The 21,938-nt window shown below is 36.6% G+C and overlaps 1 protein-coding gene across 1 annotated transcript in view; it reads right to left on the bottom strand.

The window, feature by feature from the left end:
- MS3_00006156 (uncharacterized protein) overlaps positions 1 to 17,203 on the bottom strand; it is a 38,856-nt gene extending 21,653 nt beyond the window's left edge. Inside the window, exons 1-9 of the mRNA XM_051214270.1 lie at positions 17,143 to 17,203; positions 17,001 to 17,098; positions 14,412 to 14,756; positions 11,887 to 12,408; positions 10,132 to 10,394; positions 8,941 to 9,298; positions 8,032 to 8,265; positions 2,882 to 3,162; positions 1,767 to 1,900 (exon numbers count right to left, since the gene is read on the bottom strand). Of these exons, the coding sequence (XP_051067422.1) occupies positions 1,767 to 1,900; positions 2,882 to 3,162; positions 8,032 to 8,265; positions 8,941 to 9,298; positions 10,132 to 10,394; positions 11,887 to 12,408; positions 14,412 to 14,756 (2,137 nt within the window). The 5' untranslated portion in view covers positions 17,001 to 17,098; positions 17,143 to 17,203. The remainder of the gene's footprint in view (positions 1 to 1,766; positions 1,901 to 2,881; positions 3,163 to 8,031; positions 8,266 to 8,940; positions 9,299 to 10,131; positions 10,395 to 11,886; positions 12,409 to 14,411; positions 14,757 to 17,000; positions 17,099 to 17,142) is intronic.
- Between the last annotated feature and the right edge of the window lie 4,735 nt (positions 17,204 to 21,938).

Here is a 21,938-nt window from a genome sequence, read left to right on the forward strand (position 1 = left end):
GGACATAATTTCGTTACTACTCCTTATGCTTTAGTGTGTAATGTTGCATAAATAATGATTTTAAACTTGAATCGATAGAGGGTAGCATCAACCACTAGTGCTTTATTGCTAACAGTGCACGATAACATAACCTTAGACAGACTTTTACAGATGTTATTCATATTCAGCTTCAAAACTACAATAACTTACGGAGTGTCAAAACAAAAACCATGAGTTGTTCGAGGTGGTACTGCATCAAAACAGAGGGAAAATAGGTTAGCTTAAGAGTTGACTACTTAAGGCATTGATAGACTTTTGGGAAGAATAAGAATAAATTGGCTCTCTCTCAAGCGACGAGTCGAACAGTGATTTTTGCTATTTTTTGTGTTGTAATCTTGTTTCCTTTTGAGATTTTCGTTTCAAAATATAACAGTTTCCATGAATAGTAGGAATTGAAAGAATCAATTTCATATCTGAGTATAATGCAACGGTATCACTATTGTAACATATCACCAACATTAAAGGTTTTTCACTAAACTCAGTATCCCAAGAAATTAAACCTTTCATACATATGTGCCTGGTCCTACGTTGTAGCTTACTGACTGACTGACTGACAAACTCTCTACTCACTATAACTTCAGACAATAGCAAAAGCTGTTGGTTAATACTGAACACGAAACTAATGTGAAACACCAAGTTGTACTTTAGTGTGAATAAACTGTGTTTAGTGTACCGACGTATCAATATCAAGGTTTGACCTCATAGTTCTAAATAAATTAGGTATTGAGTAGATGGTACCTCCAACAGGAAAAGTGAGACATATGTCATTCAAAAATACACATAACGACGTTTTAGTTATATAATCACTTTAGCGTATCTATGTTCTTCATAAATTATTTCTTAGCAAAAACTATATGTTTTTAAGGTTTATAACTATTACAATGTGTATTTCGAAAACAATATTGTATTCTAAAATGATATCACCTCTGATTAAGTATTTTGTATCTATTCTGTTATACATTATTAAAAATTGTCACATATGTTCAGTCCGAACAATTTATGAATCATGACTTTTTATTAAATAGTATGTTCTTGTTTTATTAAAATATTTTCTCTCCTTTTGTATTGAACTTGATCATATCTCTGTAAACTGAGGTGGATTCGGTAACCGGTTACAGAATGATTCTATATGTTACAGTAGAAATAAAGGTTGATGAATTCTGGTATTGATCAAATTTTATGGATGATTTGTTGTCGGGACGAAACGTGGTTACTCAAGTAGATAAAAGAATTTACTGAAATAGTTATCTCTGTTTCGGAGAAAAGTTGTGTTACTATTACTGTGTCAAGGTGAACATATCATACCTAGAATGGAATAGTGACTACGTGTTTAAGACATTCGACTACCAGTTACTAAGTCACAGGTTTAAACACCGCTACACCTAATTCACTTTAGGCAATTTCTAACCCTGACACTTAGAGTACAACTTAAAACCATATACCTTTATCTGTACCTGTTAAAAGAGTCGAGATAATAATAGCCCATTAATTTGAAAAAGTAAACATTAAATCGAACCTCTTAAAATCTTGAAATAAAGATAAATTATCAAACCGATAAGTTCGTTAAACAAATCACAATAAATGTAAAATGACAAGTGAAAGCAATCTGTAAAGTCTTCATCTAGTAATAATCAACACGTTGGGCCTTGTACAAGTGTATCTTTAGTCTAAAGTACCACGCCATAATTAAGTAACTAAAATGTGTACTTCCTCAGGGAGAGACTCACCTTTCAATGGTAAAAAGCCTAAACGTTCTTCATCCGGTACTAGTTTACCTTCCTTATCAACTTGACCTTCAATTTCACAACCACGAACATAATGTAAACCAACTTGTGATGCAAACGGTTCATTCATATTAAATCTAAGTATATATGAGTAGGGTAAACGAAAAAAAAATGTAAATTGAAGTTATTTCATGTAATTAGATCCCTCGATAAACTTTTGTACCGCAAGAACAACAAACACTATGTGAGATAAAGTGAATTAATTTCATTTCATGTGCTATAATAAGTCTATATATGAGGAAAGTTTAGACTACATGAAATAAGATTATATCACTTTATTCCATAACATATGTTGCTCTTGCTTTACAAAAATTGGCATAAATATACTCATAAAACACTGAACTTATTAATAAGAAGGTTAATAATTTTTCAGTTAACCTGGACTTTTGGATGTAACTGTACTATGAGTATGAGTCAACATGATTTCACGAACTAATGCCATGTTTTGGCTTTGCCGCTTCTAGTTTTCTTGTAATCTAATCATGTGACATCCAAAGTTGTGTGAAGAGGTAAGTGATAGCACATCATGTTAGAACCAATACGACTGACGAAAATTCACTGCCTCATTAACCAATTTACCATCTTGAAATACTCGTTACTCTTGGTTTCAGAATTCCATCATACACAAAGCGATATTCTAAACACAGTTTAATCATTATGAATACAGATCATTCGTAAATAATGTCCTTAGTGCCATACAAATGATGCAAGAAGTTCGTTTGTATTTATTTACTAATGTCAACTTACCACGCAGAAACATAGGATTATGAATTCACTCAGTATTAATGATGTAAGAGCAGAAACAGTTTCATTTTGAAAACAAAAGAGTGGCTAACTACACTAAACCATACACACTACTCTACATGAAAACATACATGAGAAAAAAGACGAAACGAAACTTAATATTATATCGTCAGTGTCTATAAAATGCCTTTAAATAATAAGTGTAACGACAGATTGGGTTTATACTAAATCGTTAAAAAAAATCGACACACTTTAAATCCTATTGTTGATAATGAAATAAAATTGTCATCGAAAGAGGGAGGAGACAAACATACTTCCATCCTTGTTGTTTAGTAGGTCGTATTGTTACTAGAAACACTGGGTCATGACGTCGTAAACCAAGCCATTCTTTACGAATCTCTGGACGAAGACCAGCAAGCGCTACACGTACATCAGCACGTACACGTGCTGGATGTTTAGCACCTAAATCTGGTTTAGCTACTTCAACAATATTAAATGCTTGTATTGGCAAAGCCATTCTTGACCAACCATCAAAGACGGCTTGACCAAATTCACCACGCCATGCTTTCAAACGAATAATAGCATCTTCAATATCCTAAAAATAGAAGGAACACACGTACGAACGATGACGCATATTGAAATAAACAACATAAGTGATGGTTACTTAAATTTAGTAACTCCTTATGAATGCAAAGACATTTCAAGACGAAAATCGATATCAGTGGAAAAATGTCAGTCAGTCAGTCAGTCAGTAACAACGTAGAACTTCGTACGTACGTACATCAGTTCGAGTTGCCACACCACCTCAACACAGAGATGCAGTTGTCGATTCAAATCCCGTAGTGATAGAGGTAATAAGAGTATAAGCAGTAATAGGGATGACTAGGGTTTGGAGATGTTATTTAAAGAGTATAATCCAGTGAAATAAATTTGGAAAGAGGAAAAAAGGGACATGGAGAATTCAGAAGATTAGAATCTGGGAGAACACAGAGAGTGGATGCACCTGCGCCATTGCAAACGATTTTGAGCCATGTCATTCAGGGTCTCTAACCATCGGTTGTTATCATCTCGCGGATCCCAACTAGCTAGTCCACACTTACCAACATGACTCAGTCCACTTGTCAGTGACTTCATGGACTTGTGCCATGTTTTGGTTTGGCCGCCCCTAGCTTTCTTCCAACCTACTCCTATACCACTGAACATAGCACGTCGAGGTAGTCGGTCGTTGGGCATACGTAACACGTGTCCCAGCTATCTCAACTGATGAAGTTTCACTACTTCATCAATTGACTTGCCATCCTTACCTAGTACCCGTTTCCTAACAACTGTGTTACTTACTCGATGGTCCCAGTATATACGAGCAATGTTTCGAAGACACCTATGATCGAATACTAGTAACCTACGGATATCCTCTACTCTTACCGGCCATGTTTCACTGCCATAAAGTAGGACGGAACGAACTGCTGCGCAGTAAACACGTCCTTTAGTTGATAGACGGATATCTCGCCTACGCCATAAATGACGCAAGTTGGCAAAAGCTAGTCGAGCCTTCTGTATCCGTGCTGAGATTTCGTCACACACCAGACCACAAGGGCTGATGAGACTTCCAAGATAAGTGAAGCGGTCGACACACTCAACTACTTCACTCCCTATCACTAGTTCGGGTGTCGATGTAACCCAATCCTGAAGCAACATTTTTCATTTCGAGGGAGAGAATCGCATCCCGAACATGCTTGCATTGTTGCTTAGAGTGGTCATAAGACTCTGCATTTTGTCAGCGTCTTCACCAAATAAAACTATGTCATCTGCATATTCTAAGTCAACAAGTGAACCTCCCGGTAGAAGTTCAACCCCTGGAAATTTAGATGAGGAGAGTGTTATCTCTAAAAGTGCGTCAATGACAAAGTTGAACAAGAATGGGGAGAGTGGACAGCCCTGACGAACACCACTTGAGGTAGTCAATTCTGATGACAGTTCGCCATAAGCTCTCACTCTACCAGTTGTGTTCGAGTAGAGAGCCTTTATAAGGTTAATGTACTTCTTTGGTACTCCTTTCAGTGACAAACACTGCCATAGAACCTCACGATCAACAGAGTCGAATGCCGCCTTAAGGTCGAGAAATACTACCATTGTGGGGCGTCTGAATGTGTGTCTGTGTTCTAGAACCTGACGTAGTGTGAATATCTGATATATACAACCACGTCCAGGTCGAAAACCGGCCTGGTTTTCTCTAATCTGCTCTTCACGAGCTTTGATTAGGCGTCGAAGTATTATTGAAGCTAATATTTTAGACACTATATTGGTCAAACTGATTCCTCTGTGATTGTCACAAGAGGACTTTTGTCCTTTCTTATAGACTGGCACAATCAGTGATTGAGACCAGTCAGATGGGATTACGTCCAGTTCCCAAATTCTACCTAAGACCTCGGTTAATCTCATTGCTAATACTGGACCACCATCCTTAAAAATCTCAGGAGTAAACCTGTCAGGGCCTGCTGCTCTCCCTCGTTTCAGATTTCCTATGGCTTTTTCAACTTCGTAAAGGGACGGAGAACTTACATTAACTTGCCATTCAGGTTGACTAGAGATCGTGGGAAACCGAAGTGTGGCTGAAGGCCAGTTGAACTGATCCCTAAAGTGTTCTGCCCATCGATCCAATCTCCTGGATTGAGATTGTATAATATGTCCAGCTTTCTCTGAGATTGTTTCGCTAACGGTCGGGTTCCTAATTCCGGTTTCCTTAACGAGTCTGAACAATTGTCTGCTATTACCTATTGCCGCTGCCTTTTCCATCTCTCTTGCTTTCACTACCCACCACTGTTCGCGATCATTGCGTAGACTTCTTGTCGGCTTGCGCTTAAGCTGACTCCGCTCTTCATTATGTTCAGAGCCAGGTGGAATGAGTTTCCGAGCATCTATCAGTGCGATAGATGCTGCTGAGATCCAGTGTTGCTCCCTAACCTTCTGGTTTACCTTACTAGCAGATATCACTGCTGTTTCCACAGCTTTTCGGATATCATTCCATGCTGCATCGGGGTGGGCATCACATACATGGCTGCCTAACTGTTTTCCTAGTTGTTCCTGAAATATACTCTTAGCTTGAATATCATTAAGTAGGCCCCTAAGAGGTTTCCTTGCAGCGTCTTTCCTACGTCCAGTAAGACGCAAGCAAATACGCGCTCGCACCAGAGCATGATCTGAATCTAGGCATGTGCTCCAGAATGAGCGACAGTCTTCTATCGAGCCCCTCCATCGGTGGCTGATAGCGATGTGATCTATTTGGGTCCAACGTTGGGACGAATTAGGGGTCGCCATGTTAAAAGATGTTTTTCCTTATGCTTAAAGTTAGTATTTGCAAGGAACAGGCGGTTATCTGAGCATAGCTGCAACAGACGGTCGCCATTATCTGTTATTTGAGCCACGACACCATAAGATCCACCTAGATGTCTTTCCCTATCGCTTAGTTTACCTACTTGAGCATTAAAGTCACCGGCCACTATTACTACATCAGAGCGCTTAGCTTTTCGGAGAAGGTCCGAAAGCTTTCTGTAAAACTCATCTTTTACATCATCTGAGCTGCAGTCAGTGGGAGAATAGGCAGAGACGACGAAGAGGCAACGACGAGTGTCCCTATCTTTCCGGATTCTTACTGTTCCGTTCAGTCGGACAGCGCACAAACGACTGTCTACTGGGATCCACTCTAAGAGAGCTAGTTCTGCCCTAGGACTCAATGCTATACCTACGCCGGCGAGGCCACGGGAAGCAGAATCAGGGCTTCCATATACACGAAGCGTAAATCGAGTCGGTTCTTTATTTTGGCATGGTGAGGTCAAATGAATGACGCTACTTGGATCCTGTATGCGCGTTTCGGAGACGCAGCACACATCGATGGCGCGAGATTCTAAAGTCCTAGCTAAGGAAGCCTGCTGTCCTATTTGGCAAAGTGTTCGTACGTTAAAAGCTCCTACGTGTAGTTTAGAGCGTGGTTTCAGGAGACCAGGAATAGCGTTCCACGTACTCGAATCGTTTGCCCTAGCGGTGCGAGGTGATAAAGAGACGTGAGGAGGGTTAGTCATGGAGATAAGAGAGGTATTAGGAGGTGTAGGAAGGATTTGAATGTGACCACCTTGGTCTCGTGTGCTGTTACGGGTATGAGGGCTGATGTCACTTCCCGGCTGCCCACACCGTGGAAGGGTATTTCTTGAGGAACCTGAGAAGGAAGTTGGATTAGTGGTGGTCTTAACGACCTGTGAGCGTGACCGCAGAGCCCAAGGGACAACTGCTTGAGGCCGGTCGCGCGCACGGCCTTTTTGTGAAAGGTTTTTGACGTGTTAGCTCCGTTCTTCAAAGGGCCTTACCGCTGGAGACGGAAATCCGTGAGGTAAGGTGAGGTGTGACATTTTTAGGGTCGACCTTTTCTAACCCCACCCCTCCTTGTGGGAAGGCAGCATCGCTGTCATGCTGGTTGTCCGAGGGAAACACCTTACTGCTGTCACACCTCTCTACAGTCAGCAGTACGACTTCGCCCTCAGACCTTGAGTTGCTGCTTTTAGTCTTACCGTTCACCAATCGACCTGCCTGGCATGGTAGAACCTACAGGAACATATGTTCCAGCCAATATAGCTCGGTTGGGTCATCACGATAGACAAGCCCGACCACCGCGTCAAGGTAGCAGCTTCGGTCGGGAATGTACTATATACACTGCAAGTTCTTAACAAGAAGTTACCTAAAATATTGTATTCACATCACTAAAACAATGAAAAACAAGGGTTGGAATTACAAAAGGGGTGTGCCTTGACGTTAAGTGCAAGAAAGCTTAGTTAGAGTATGAGTAATAGTAGAAAAATGAAAACGGTTTAATATAACTAGTCCAAGATGTAGCATATGAGCACGACATTGAATCGTTTCAAAAACTATACGCTTCATAACTCAGATGGTTCGTAAGACAGCAAAAACGTACAGCTGGGATGTTAAGAAAAACATAAATAAGAGTGGGGTATGATGCATTTAGCTTTCATACTAAGCAAAGATTGGGCATGTTATCTACCCGTACCTACCCATTCTCCTTCCTAAGAATTGGCATATTTTTATTCATTTCATTTCTGTTACTACTATTAACATCGAATTTTTTGTCTCTGAATTAGTTCTTTAAGTAATATAATGTTTAAGTGCAGTAACTTGGACCAATGGAGTCATGAATGTACACTGCTGAGGAGTCGTATATTAAGGTAAAGCAGATGCCCTATGTTTTTTTTTAATTTGCAATGGTAGTCTAAGTAGGGTTACTTCGTGAAGTTGAAAGAAACTGCTACTACCATCTGATTCCCTAGATCGAAGTAAGTGATGAAATAATGGTTGAAAATACGAAGAGTACACCATTAATTGACTATTGTACAATAAATAGATAGAAAGACAGATAGTATGAAATGAACAAATATTCATAATAATTTGTAATGGAACTAACTTGTCGGATTTCATAAGTTGACTCTAAACGAAATAAATTGAAATTTCTTAGTAAGTAATCTTGTAAAGTTAAAAATTGTAAGCCTAATTTTGGTAATGCTAAACAATTTTCACCAGAATAGTATTCCGTTGGGACGCGATTCTCATCCCAAATTAAATCTTCCGTAGGATATAATGATAAACTGTTGATATATTCCAATTCAGATTGACGACGAGCAAAATGATGAATTAAAATCTGTAAAAGGACAGAAAGAGGTCAAGAATGAAAAAAAAAATTAACTAAGTACTTCGGAGAATGTAAAATCGTTTTTTAAAAATACTATCGAGCCGTTTATTGTCCGTAGAAAAAAGTAATAATTCTCGGCAATTTATTCTGCGTAATCATTTATAATTCGTGATTTATGATCTTGAGTGTTATTAGAGGGTATGAAGACGGTTTTTACTTCCCAGTTGACTGCATTATGAAAGGATGTTCCTTCTTGACAGACTTGAAAATCGGAAATCCGTAAGGGAAGGTGAGGGATGTTATATCTAGGATTGACTTTTAGTAACCCACCCAGTCTGTTATGGGAAGGCAGTTTCGCAGCAGATGCTGATAGTCTGAGGATATTACCTTTCTGTTCACTTATATGATGCTCATCAGCTAATCATCAAGTGTTTGTAAAATCAGCATACAAATGAATGTGTTTGCTTTAACAACGTCATGTTTTGAAGAGTTAATAAACCTTCATTCTACCAGTTTTCTTGTTCTCATTTTGCGTCTTGCGAATTACAGTAGTTTTTATTTCCAAGTATAAGCAGTAGGACCGAAGATATTACATTAAGTTCACTAAAAAAAACTTAGTAGCTCAGTGTGTATGGACAGGTAGGTTCTATTATACACACAAGTTATTTAAAAATGTGCACTTACTCGAATTATCAAATCTTTATCCATAAATTTAGCTTCCAATTTATCTCTAAGACAGCTTAAATTAAACTCTTCTATATCTTGATCATTTGAACGAATTCGTTTTGCAGGTGGTAATTGACCATCATTATCATCATCAATCTTATTTTCTTCGTTATTTTGACTAGATTCTTTTTTCAATGTAACAAGACCAAAACATGAAGCTAGTTGATAAAGTTGATCTCTGTCTAACACTGATAAATGTTTACGTAATAATTGTGCAGTTTCAATCCCCGCAGGATGTGAGACAGAGAATGGTAGAAGTTTATCTTTATGCGATGCAAATGTTTTCAATTGTAAATTACTTAGCTTAGCACAGTGTCTACAAAACAAATGAATGATAGAAGTTTTTTTCAAAACAAATAATAAATGAAATTATAGAACTTTCATTAGGGAAAAAACGTTTAATAGTAATGAGTAGTGGAATTCTTGATAACTGTTTCACTGTAATATATTAATAAATGATATTATTATCGACTCATTTACTAGATACAGATACATGTACCTAGTCACACTACTAATACTCGTTGGATGAATCGAAGTAAATGGAGGGGGTTTGAACGTGAAAATTAAATACCCTAACTACTGGGCGAGTGCTCCAATGAAACTACATTTCAGAATCTATTTATACAAACATTAGATATCCGTATAGAGTAGATGGAATGTATCCAACAGAATAGAGGATTCACGTTTCATCCTATTTGGGACGTATCAGCTGGATATACCTGCATCGCAGGGTTGACGTCCACTCAAGAACTCTGACCCAGCATTATTGACATCAAACGACAATACTTTATCCACTTAGCTACTGAGCCACTCACTTGTACAGCATGTATGAATTTTAACTTAATTTGTAATGGTACATCCAGCTGACGAGTTCCATATGTCACGAAATGCATGTCATGGAGTCAACTGAAAGCCTCATTTCATATGTTCTGTATAAACTTGTGTCATAATGGCTAAATTGAGGCAATCGGCACAGGATGGATATACGCTAAGCACCATTGGTCAAATTTCAGTCAAAATATCGATAACAGGATAACTCAAACCATCGCAAATGAAATTAGAGTTCTGTGTTTGCATGGACATTGAGTCAATAAATAAAACTTAGTGCTGTGACTTACTTGTGGGAAAGATTTTTTTAAAAACACTTACCTTTTATCCATTTCCGCTTCATCCAATGGTTCGCCAGTACTTTCATCAATATGAAAATGAGCGTAAAAGGCTAACAAATCAACTAGTTCTGAAAATAACTTCCCATCTGGACGTTTGATAAGTGCAGATTTCTGACAATATACAACAATGTGTCTGTCGTCGAGAACAACATTTAGTATTCGACGTGTAAGCAGCATACTTTCCAAATCGATTAACAATAAAATGAAACGTTCTAAGTAGTGAATCAACAAAGGTTCTATAGGCTTTAATTAGAAGAAAAGGAGAGGAAATTAAAACAATTCAGTATGGTTGTATGATACTTTACACGACAAAAGATTCTGTTTTATATTTTAGAAACTGTCCAAAAACTTGAACCTAAATTTTGTGCATACCAGTAGGCATTGAAAAGAGACGAGCTAGTAACCATAGAAGTGACTTATACTCCACAAATGTTAGGTCTCACGCCGTTTAAACCCACAACTAGTCATCACTGAGAAATATATTTAAATAAACAACTAGCTTTATTAACTGTCTAGTGGCTCACTTAAATGCCTAGCCTACCACCACAATGAAAGATCTACTCATGGTGAAAAAAGGCTCTTTATATTTGACACCAGCTTGACTGACAAGTTTCGGCAAGTACGAGTTTTCTGTGAATTACTTCAAGAAAGTTTGTTGCAATGTTTCCTCACCTTATTCAGTGATAGTGATGTGTTGTTTTTGATCAAAAGAATAAAATCAAAAGACGTATAAACTATTTACTCTAGTTAGTATTTGCGCACTAATTCGTGTAAAGAACTCTCATAAATGTACTGTGAAAATCATGCTACTGGTTTAATGTATACTACGAACATAAGTATATTTATTAAACGAAATAGTTCGTTTCTATAGGATCGAATGAGTAGTACACCATATGCTTATTGAAGTCAATGCTTGGAAACACAATACTCCTCAAAGAAAGAGGGAAAAACAACCGACATGATAGTCAACCAATAGGGTATTTAGTATTCTGTTGAAATAAGATCAACTGCGTGAATTGAAGAGAACCATTTGTTATTTAGGAAAACCTCGTGATGTGAATGAAAAACTGACCTTGCATCGAATAATTACATCAATTTCTGAAATGATGACTATTTGATAAGCTTACCAAAGTACTTTACCTATTTTGTAATTTATTGTTACTTTTAATTAATGATACTGTTCATTCGACCAGTTAGTATGAATCAAATTGGGAGTTAGCACAAATATGCATCAGTTCAAGTTATTATACCATAACAGCAAGGCGAGGTGAAGTTAACAAGATGGATAATAAATGAATCGGGATAGTAATTTCAATGACAGTAAGAAAAAGCACACATAAACAATATGGCCCAAAAAGAACAAATGTAGTGATGGCATACAAAGTATGGGTAATATTAAGACTCAATATCTAGGGCAAGATAGAAAATGAATAGAGCAGCGCCACTGAGACCAATTTTGAAATATTTTACCTAATATGTTCAACCATTGATCACAATCGTCACATGGATCCCGATTTCGTAGTTTGCACTTACCAACTTGGTTCAGACTAACAGTCAATAGATTCATGACTTGATGTCCTAGTTTGGACACCATCAGCTCTCTTCTAACCTACTCCAGCTCGTATATTGGAAATTAAATGCACACGAAACAAAATTAATCCAATTCCTTTCACAATGTTAGTTACTTTTGCTTTTCAAAAATCAGAGGCTAAATCGAAAATCAATAGTTACATACCTTATCTTCATCCTTTTCAGGTATTGAATTTAACAAAGTTAAAAACACATCCAAAATTCGTGGAATAAATGAATGTTGAAATACCATATTATCTCGTTCAGTGGGGGAAACTTTTGTATCACGATATTTCTGTAGTTTTTTTAATAAGCGAGCATATCGTGGATGTGATTTTAGTTCAAGACTTAAACGAGTCGGTTGAAGATGATCTTGCCAAATAGCTAAACTATATAATTCACGAAGACTACGTCGTAATACACCAACTTCAGCCAAATTCGTAAAACAATGTGATAAGAAAATAATAAGAACTATATGCTCCAGAATACATTTTTTCTGTTGTACTGGATTTGATGATTCGTCAGACGTTTGGTGTTTGTCTTTCTCATCATTATCATCATCTTTAGACTTTGTGTTGATCTCAGTGAGTAGTGGATTAACCGTTAATATCTGTGGAGATTCATCAAGTAGAATATGCAGTACACGATGAATAAGTCCACTAAATTTATCCGCTGTAGCTACAAAAGTCTAGAATATTCAGAGAAAAAAGAAACATAACAGTAACCAAAATAATACAGATATATGCTAACACTGATTACTTGAAAGAATATTATTATTTCAAGGCTTTTAAGTTAGTATGTCAGTTCGACATGTTTCTCACTCAATTCTAGGAAACGAATAAAAGCAGTTGCCTCCGATAATTAGTTTATTACTTAACTGATGTTTTGGAACTACTAACTTTAGAATTATTAGTTGTATTTAGCAACTACCTAGTTTTGAAATACGACTAAGTAGTATAAGGACAGTTATCGACACCAAGAAGGGTCTAGCGGAGTTTCGAAAGTCATAACACTTTGTTAGGTCTTAGGACAGTATTACTCAAATATACCTATGGAAAGTTGCTTTACTCACAATCCAGTTTTGAGGTTATATTTATAAACCGAGAGAACATTGATTAATACTCCTTGTTTCACGATGCATTTCTGTTTGACGTTGTTGATGTAGTATGAAAATTTGGCTAAACTAATTAAAAAAGGTGGCACTTAAACCATCAGAGGTGACTTAGTGGTCAAAAGATTTATTTTCCAGCTAGTAGATTTCTGGTCCAAACCACGCTCCATTTACAACATTCGGAGCCACCGGTATCACTAACAGTCTCATACAAACAGTATAGCTCAAAATCAAATACACTGACTTGTACTCGGGTAGATGGAGTTACATTTAATCTATGGCAAATTATAGCAGTGGAACCCAATAGAGAAACACTAGAAATCAGTTTGCGGTTCGAATTCATAAATTCATTTTTGAGTAACAGACACCTATTTCTAATAGACGCACTCAAATAACATCGTAATGTTTAGTCTTACTTTTTAAGTTTAACTAGTGATATGTAATTAGTTCAGTCTTAGACAAAGGAAAAAGTTCTAACTACTTGGTCCCAGATAGTAACACAACTATTCCATATAAAGAATGTATGAAATGTCCATCCAAATATAATGAGGTTCTTAAAATGTTACGCTTGTGTTAGATGAAAATCTTACTAGTTCTTTCCATTTATTTTTGTTATTTATTTTGCGAATATTAGTTATAAACTAAAGTTTTAGAAACATTATTTTAGACAAATTTACGCAAGCTCTAATCGAGATAAACAATTTTATAGTTTCATTGAAAATTGAATATTAAAAACTATACCTAATTAGTAAATACTTCATTTGCCTAGTAAAATTATGAAATGTAAATTAGTTTTGTACAGATGTACTTGTTTAAGGGTGGACTATGCACATTGGATAAGGATAACTTATACCACATAGCTCATCAGATCAAAATAAATGGAGTGCAAAACATTCAACATAAGTATACACGTCAATTTAAACATACTTTAGCATGGTGAAAACTGGTTTCTCAATAAATATTCTGCATAATGAACCCCATAACTTTATAATATTAATAATCATATCCTTGGCTTTAAAATGGATTCGCCAAGTAATGAGTAGTGGAGTTTAAGCCTTTCGAGAGTGAGATACTTATTACTGACGGCAGTGGATCACAGTAACGTAGGATTCTAAATTGAATGAGGTTTGAAATAAGGACAACAAGAGTTCAGCCCAGGGTTTGACTCCTGGTAAGTTGTTCAAGGGTGTACCTACTGCTAGAGAGTTCCATGTAGAGAAAAAATATCTGTCTAGTGCACCCTAGTTTTCAATGATTTCCCATCTGATACCAGACTTTGATTCAAACTTAGTTCATATGCTCATTAGCTACCATATAAAAGCTAATTTACAGTTGTCCATACTGCAACTGATTTGGTCATTAAATATCAAAATAAGGTTGCGGTTCCCTTTTGTAGTTTTACTCTAGACACAACAAGACTAATTGTTCTATGGTAATACGAAATGCTGAAGGATCTGTTTGACATATTGCAAAACAATATTTCGACATTACCGCTTCAAGTATATATATATATATACGGTAAAACTGATCATTTGGGATAGTTCGCAGACAGCCTTGTTTATAAAAATTGTTACACTAACCGGCCATATCGGGACACGACCACGGGCTTTTTCATTAACCATTGCACAGATTGATAAAGCATGGGCACGGCTGCTAATATCTGGTTCAAAATGTGGCCAAAGCCATTGTTCTAAGTACTGATTCAATTCAAGAGCTAGACATCGGCGATGTGAAAATCCAGAGGCCAGCAATTCCTGACGATAAATCCGTTCCATCACACTTGATTGAAAAGGTTTGTATTTGTTTGTTGGACATGCTGATGAATGGCTATTTTTTAATGACCCTGGTGTTGTAATCCAATAAGTACGAGCAAGTTGACTGATACGATCTTGGGACACATAATCTACTGAGTCACGAAACGACATCTGAGTAAGATAAAAAGAACAAAGATTAACATCACTCGGTGGTAAAGAGAATGGGCCGACTTGTACATAATTGAAAAGTTGGTCGACCACAAACATGATAAAAATAGATATGATAAGTGGATTTTTGTGTATCAGTCTTTAGATTAATCAATCCATCTCTGCAAAAAATAAGTCAATTTGCTCTCGCTTTGAAAATTTAAATGCTTTTCGAAGAATTAATCGCATTTTGTGATAAAAATGAATTGAAAGTAATGAGTTTAGGGACAGATCACTAAACAGTGATGACAAATATGTTGGGCCAGCTTGAGTACTTGTTGTGTAGGCCAACCACCGACTATTTCACTGCAAAATGTGAGCTAGGGTAAGAATGGGTTGGGAGAAAACTAAAGATGGCCAAACCAAGACATGGTACCAATCTAGATAGTTATTCATTATTGGACTAGCCCATTTAGATAGATGCAGATCATCTAGTCGAGGTTCTCTCTTCCTTACGTCTCAAGTTTATCCCTTCTTTTTAAATCGTACTCGCCAGTGTCTAACCTTTCTTGCTACCACTAATACTAGTATTATTATTAGAACCCCTTTGGGATTCATCTTGCCAACTCTGTCTCACCGTGATGATATAGTACGGAATCTAAAGCCACTGCTTATTTGTGCTAAGTCCTATGTTGTATACGACCGAGTCAAAATGAACTGCTTTAAAGCTGATGACAGATAATCTTGAAAAGCCTATTTTAGATGAGTTAATGGATGTAAAGAACTTTATTTGAGCCAAAAAATATTAGATACATTTTAATGGACGGGAAATACAATAGGAAATATATAGTAGTTTAATGCAAATATAATAAAGAGATAGAATTTGGAAGGTTAGTGTATTATCGATAAGCAATAGTCAGTACATTTGCATAATAGTATACACCGTTAACAGATGTGGAAATAATGACTAGTAACGAGAGATTTTTAGGATATTACTAACAGATAACTCAAAATATTAAGTTTTATGGTTTGAAAAAATACAAACCATTGTTATAATCATAAGTTGATTTCTGTTTCAGTAATTTTTTTTTGTTTTCTGACCATAAGAACGGTGGAGACCTGTTATGAGATGTTATTAAATCGGCGATAGCTAGCACAACTTAGTGACCAAGTACAAGAGTACTCTGCCTTGAGATATAATTAAACTGTTGGTACTTGACTTGAAACTAACGAGATATAGGTTACTTTTGTTCCTATCACTCAAATTGGGGAAGTCAAACAGAAGAACTAAGTACACAGCAATATGAATTTTTGGTTTGAGAAACAGACCCACAATGGTAGGTGAGTTACATTTGCAGATACTCTAACAGCCTAGCATCTTGTAATACCTTTTTGATTCAGACCCTGGATTCTGTGGTTGGACATAACATGCTAGAACTGACGAAAATTGGAAGCTACAGGATTATGGGACTCTTTAGAGAATACATGACGTATTCATTTACTTTAATGTACAGTAAGTACCTTTTAACGACGTAAGTGCCGTAACAAAGCAGCCAGCCCCGTCTACGACAGTAGGCTATGGATCCGGTTTAAAAAAACTGAAAAAAGTTAATCCCTAGAACGTTAAAGCCTATGTATGATGAAAACCTACCTGAATATGTCGTTTTATGTTTCCTAGAATAGTGAGTTCACCAGAACGTATAGAAGTGTTTATGGATGAGACTTACTGCTTGATAAGATACATTCCATAGTCCCCTACTTTATTAGACATCTACGCAAAAAGTAAGGTAGGAAGCCTACATTCCACTTAAACATGTTTACTGACTGGAGAAAACAATGTAGAAACAGAATGGTATTACATGGGAGTGAACTCATCAACCGTAATTTGGCTGTCCAGGTTTCAGTTTATTATTCTTCAAAAAATATTATCGTCAAGATCCTGAAATGAAGTTGGATTACGCTAAGTCGGTTGGTTTTTCTGAAAGTTTGGACATACAATAATACTGTTACTTTCTGTTCCAAAACGTGGGACAGTAGTCATATCCGGTGAATGCTAATGATTGTCGCGGTTAACGTTCAAAGCTAAATTCTTATATAAATCAACTAGTCAGCCTGACATTCCGATTACTTGAATCAGCTCAAAGTTCCTGTCAATTCCACTACGCATTAAATCCAAGACTCTTCTGTAAAAAAGGGTCCCAAAGGCCCGGATAGCTTTGACAAATAAATGAGACTTATTATCGCTGATAAATACGCAGTACTCCTTACATGTTAGCTTTAAGTTTTGGACCGTACTGAAAGTTCCTTGTGCACCTTATTAATCGCAAGCTAAAAAGGTCTCTTGAGGCTACTTTAAATTTTGATGCCTGTAAAATAAGTAAATATTTCGCATTTATTATAGGCAAAATACCGCAGAAGCGTTCCACAAAATAAGCATGAAAGTAACGTACAGTTTTAATATTTCTTTGACCTTGACGAAAGTCTATTGGGATTAAATGGTTCAAATGGTTCAAATGGTTGTGGACTGGAATAGAAGAAGCTTTCGCTTAACAGGCTTCCGTGTCTAGTAGCAGGGGATCACCAAATCCTCCAGGCAGGAACCTAGGTATGTTAACAATAAAAGAGGAAAAGAGATTGGTAAATCATAATGTGATGCTGTTCTTGGTCCTTAAGAATAGGTCAAGTTGCCTCTTGAAGGACTCCTGAGAAGTCGCTTGGACTAGCTCGGCTGGCAGCGAATTCCAGCTTTTGACAACTCTTAAGGAGTAGAAATTGTGTCTACATTCCGTCTTGCTATGTTGTGTTTCCAGTTTCTGGGTGTTACCCCTTAGGTTGTTATTCGAACTAAGCTTAAGTAGGTGTTTAAGAGGATGTCCAGAAGTGTTAAGAATACTATAAGCCATTAATAAATCGCCTCTAAGACGCCTATATTCTAATGCGTAAAGGTCTAGTGAACGGAGGCGTTCTTCGTAAGGCTTAGATTTGAGTCCTCGAACTGATTTCGTGGCTCGCCGCTGGATACGCTCCAAAGTGACCTTGTCCTTTTGGAGTGAGGGGGGAGTACTATGTTTCCGTACTCTAAATGGGGACGGATGAAACTATTGAAGATTGTGTGGAAAGTTCTTCCGTCAAACTGGCCAAAAATGCGCCTCAACGTTACCAGTGCAAGGTTTGCTCGGAAGGCATTTTTGTCACAGTTGGCGTAAGACTTCAAATCATGGGGCACCAAGACTCCTAAATCTTTTTCGACTTGGGATACTACTAGAGAGGAGTTTCCTAAGTTGTAACTGTAGTTTGCAACATGTCGCAGATGGACTACCTTACACTTTGAAGTGTTAAAGGTAAGTCCGTTATCGTCTGCCCAACTTTGAAGTCGAGTCAGATCCTCCTGAAGTGCCTGTGTATCGTCTTGGTTGCGTATCTATCTCCAAAGTTTCACGTCGTAGGCAAAAAGTAATAAATCTGACGTTACCTGTTGAGGAAGATCATTTATGTAAATCAAGAAGAGAAGAGGCACTTTAGTGGCATTTGACCATAACCACACAAGACTACTCAGAAAATAGATATTCAATATTTAACACGGAGAAATACCTAACAATGGAGAAGGCGCGAACAATGAATTGAATGGACTGGAGTTGATCGGATGGCATGGCTCGACCATGCAGGCGTGGTCCCTCTGAATGTTACCTTATATCTTCTATTCATATTAAATATATTGTTCTTTCTCTAGCCTAACCTTGTTCTACATCATGTATTGGTAATTGATACGTTACAGTGAGTTGGTGTAGTCGATGGTGTGACTTCCACGATTAGGTCTATTATTAGAGCAGTACTAATATCATAGTAGACCATAGTTCTACATTGGTGAGCCCAACTAAAGAAACGCAACTTATTATTATTAATCCTTATTTTCACTTCAACTTTCTCGATCGATTTTATATTTATGTTAACCCTGTATTCTAATAGTCCTCTGATTAATGCTCACATGCATTATTGTAACGTTATATTGATTAGTCCTCATGACACACTAGCTCAATAGATAAAAACTGGTCTTTTTTATAACTAATTAGCTTTGATGGTTTGTTAACAAGCTTTAATAGCATTTACATGCTTCAGCGACATAGTCTTGTTTAAACATCAAGCTCTAGCAAATATGACCTGTAAATAGCGTAAATATACATTGACTAACAGTGCAATCAGGGACTAAATACTTGTCTGGATCTAATTATCTGTGTTCCTTCACCTAACACCTCATCCTGTTTTAAACTATGCACTATCTTGTAATATCTTTTCTTCCGACCACTGCCTGCCTAATTTCATATTCTCGAGTTCCATTGCCAAACAACAAGGGTGACACTTCTCCAAAAAAATACGATGGCTCATTCAATGGCACACACAATTATCTGGATTCATTCAGTTGTTCTGATCAGAGTGAGTCCCAAAACCTCGACAGCATCAAGCACCCTGGAAGTGATTGCCATACTGCATGTTTTATCCTGGATACTTTTGGATCATTACTACTCCTCACAAATGGCGTTATATATGTCGTCCACTGACTAATCTAATTTTCAAAAATAATCCAGGCGAGTTCAACTATTTTACTGGGTTATTTTTGTACTTAACATGTATATATTTTCCAGTGTCCCTAGGCTAAATGCAGTGACTTCTTATGGAATGTTTATAATGCGTCATATTCCTGCCTGAAGTTTCACAAGCAGTCTTAACTTTAAAATTATTTATCTGGTCATGTTCATTATTTTTAAATCGTCATATACGTCAACAACCTGCATGTTAACCTGGCCCATACATACGTTACACTATATCTCCATGTCTTCTAAATGTACAATTATCATCTGGATCGCCTTTAACATTTATTAATAAGCCCATCATAGTCGTTGTTGCTAATCGTATTTAAGTTTATGTATTGGTTTATCATATTAGCAGCCTAAAATGTGAACATAGTTTGGATAATAAGATTAAAAATTTAGGTATTATCAACTGCACTAGTAAAATAACTAAATCCCTAGGTAGCTGTTGGCTAAACAAACGTTTAAAATCAAAACTCCGTAGCCTACTAGAATTAACACTAAACGAATATTTCTGAATTGAAATTTATCATTAAATTAGGCGTCTCTGATTCTTTAACGTTATAAATTTCTGATAATTTCGAATCACCCAAAGCAACAATACCTATTTTTCCACTGACTAATCCTCAATCAACACCATAACTAGTTAAATTTAATAGTTTCAGGATATCGTCATAAAGCATTGTCACGACTTGACAATCACGTAATATGATTGATAATATTAATGAAAATAATAACATAATCAGTCAGCAAATTGACTTATAATTATCACTAGTGTTGTTTTTCTTTTATCTTCATTCACTACAGATGATTACAGTATGTTTCTCTATCAGTTGCTCATTCAGTAAATATCTCAAAACCTTGTCAGTCTTATTGATGGTTTAGCGACACAATCATGCATGCAAATAATCAGTATAAGCAGTCGAGCAAATCTCCTGCAAACTGAAAACAACAATGTCGAATTTACCCCAACACTGACTAAGGTTCAAGCCATTATCATAGACATGAGTTGGGAGTGTACTCCCCTTGGTTACAACTTATGTACTCCTGATAATCACATGAGCGTCACTCACTATTAATCATCTTGTAAAAACTCATTTAGTTAAATACATCTTGCAGCACCACATCACTTAGTAATATGACACATAGGCTTAACTGATTTCAATAACTTATAACCACTATATCTCAATTAAATCGTGTTCCGCCTTATGATAAACTGCATACTTGCAACTGACTTGTATGCCCAATCAGCCGGCAAGTATAAATATAAATAAATAGTCTGCCGCAGATCAGAACATTGAGTCCAGAGCATGTCTCTAACGAATACACTCATGTTTAACGATTTGTTCCTAGCTATCTGTCCAAAATTCATATAATTATCACTCAGGTATTTAAATTTTATTTTGATAACCATTCATGTGTATTAGTAGTATTACTAAATTCTATCACGGTCTAGTAAACACGGGGTTGAGAAAATCTCCCCGTAACTAAATAAACCGTATCAAACTAACTGGAACACTAGTTGGAATTCTTCTCCACGGTATACTTTTATTCCTTCAGTTAGCCTACTAATACAGATGTAATTGGAATTCAACACATATGGACAACTTAACGGCATAATCGTTATTTGATTTCATAATTTAAACCAAAACTAATACCAATATTAACATTTCTACAATATTCATCACAATATTTCTAAACACAAAATACTTACTACCTATACGTTAAGTTGTTAACCAACGGCTATTAACACGCATCGTTTTATTATTATTATTATTGTAATCTCATTTTTTATAGTTCAAATAATCTTCACCCAAATTTTTATTTTCAAGCATGTTAAGCATGAAGGCAGATATTTTAAAATTATTACATGTATTTCCCGATCAGATGCTGCCGCCTTCTTTTTGATTTATCTTTCAGCTTACCAATACCCGGAGGATTCTTATTATCCTTGGTAACTTCCGGTGCGCGACGATCCCATCCAATTTGGTATCGAACCAACATCACGTTGATTCTAGTGGGAGAGTAGTGTAGTGGCATTTGACCATAACCACACAAGACTACTCAGAAAATAGATATTCAATATTTAACACGGAGAAATACCTAACAATGGAGAAGGCGCGAACAATGAATTGAATGGACTGGAGTTGATCGGATGGCATGGCTCGACCATGCAGGCGTGGTCCCTCTGAATGTTACCTTATATCTTCTATTCATATTAAATATATTGTTCTTTCTCTAGCCTAACCTTGTTCTACATCATGTATTGGTAATTGATACGTTACAGTGAGTTGGTGTAGTCGATGGTGTGACTTCCACGATTAGGTCTATTATTAGAGCAGTACTAATATCATAGTAGACCATAGTTCTACATTGGTGAGCCCAACTAAAGAAACGCAACTTATTATTATTAATCCTTATTTTCACTTCAACTTTCTCGATCGATTTTATATTTATGTTAACCCTGTATTCTAATAGTCCTCTGATTAATGCTCACATGCATTATCGTAACGTTATATTGATTAGTCCTCATGACACACTAGCTCAATAGATAAAAACTGGTCTTTTTTATAACTAATTAGCTTTGATGGTTTGTTAACAAGCTTTAATAGCATTTACA

This window comes from Schistosoma haematobium, chromosome 2 (genome assembly GCF_000699445.3).
Source record: "Schistosoma haematobium chromosome 2, whole genome shotgun sequence".
In the NCBI taxonomy this organism is placed as follows: Eukaryota; Metazoa; Platyhelminthes; class Trematoda; order Strigeidida; family Schistosomatidae; genus Schistosoma; species Schistosoma haematobium.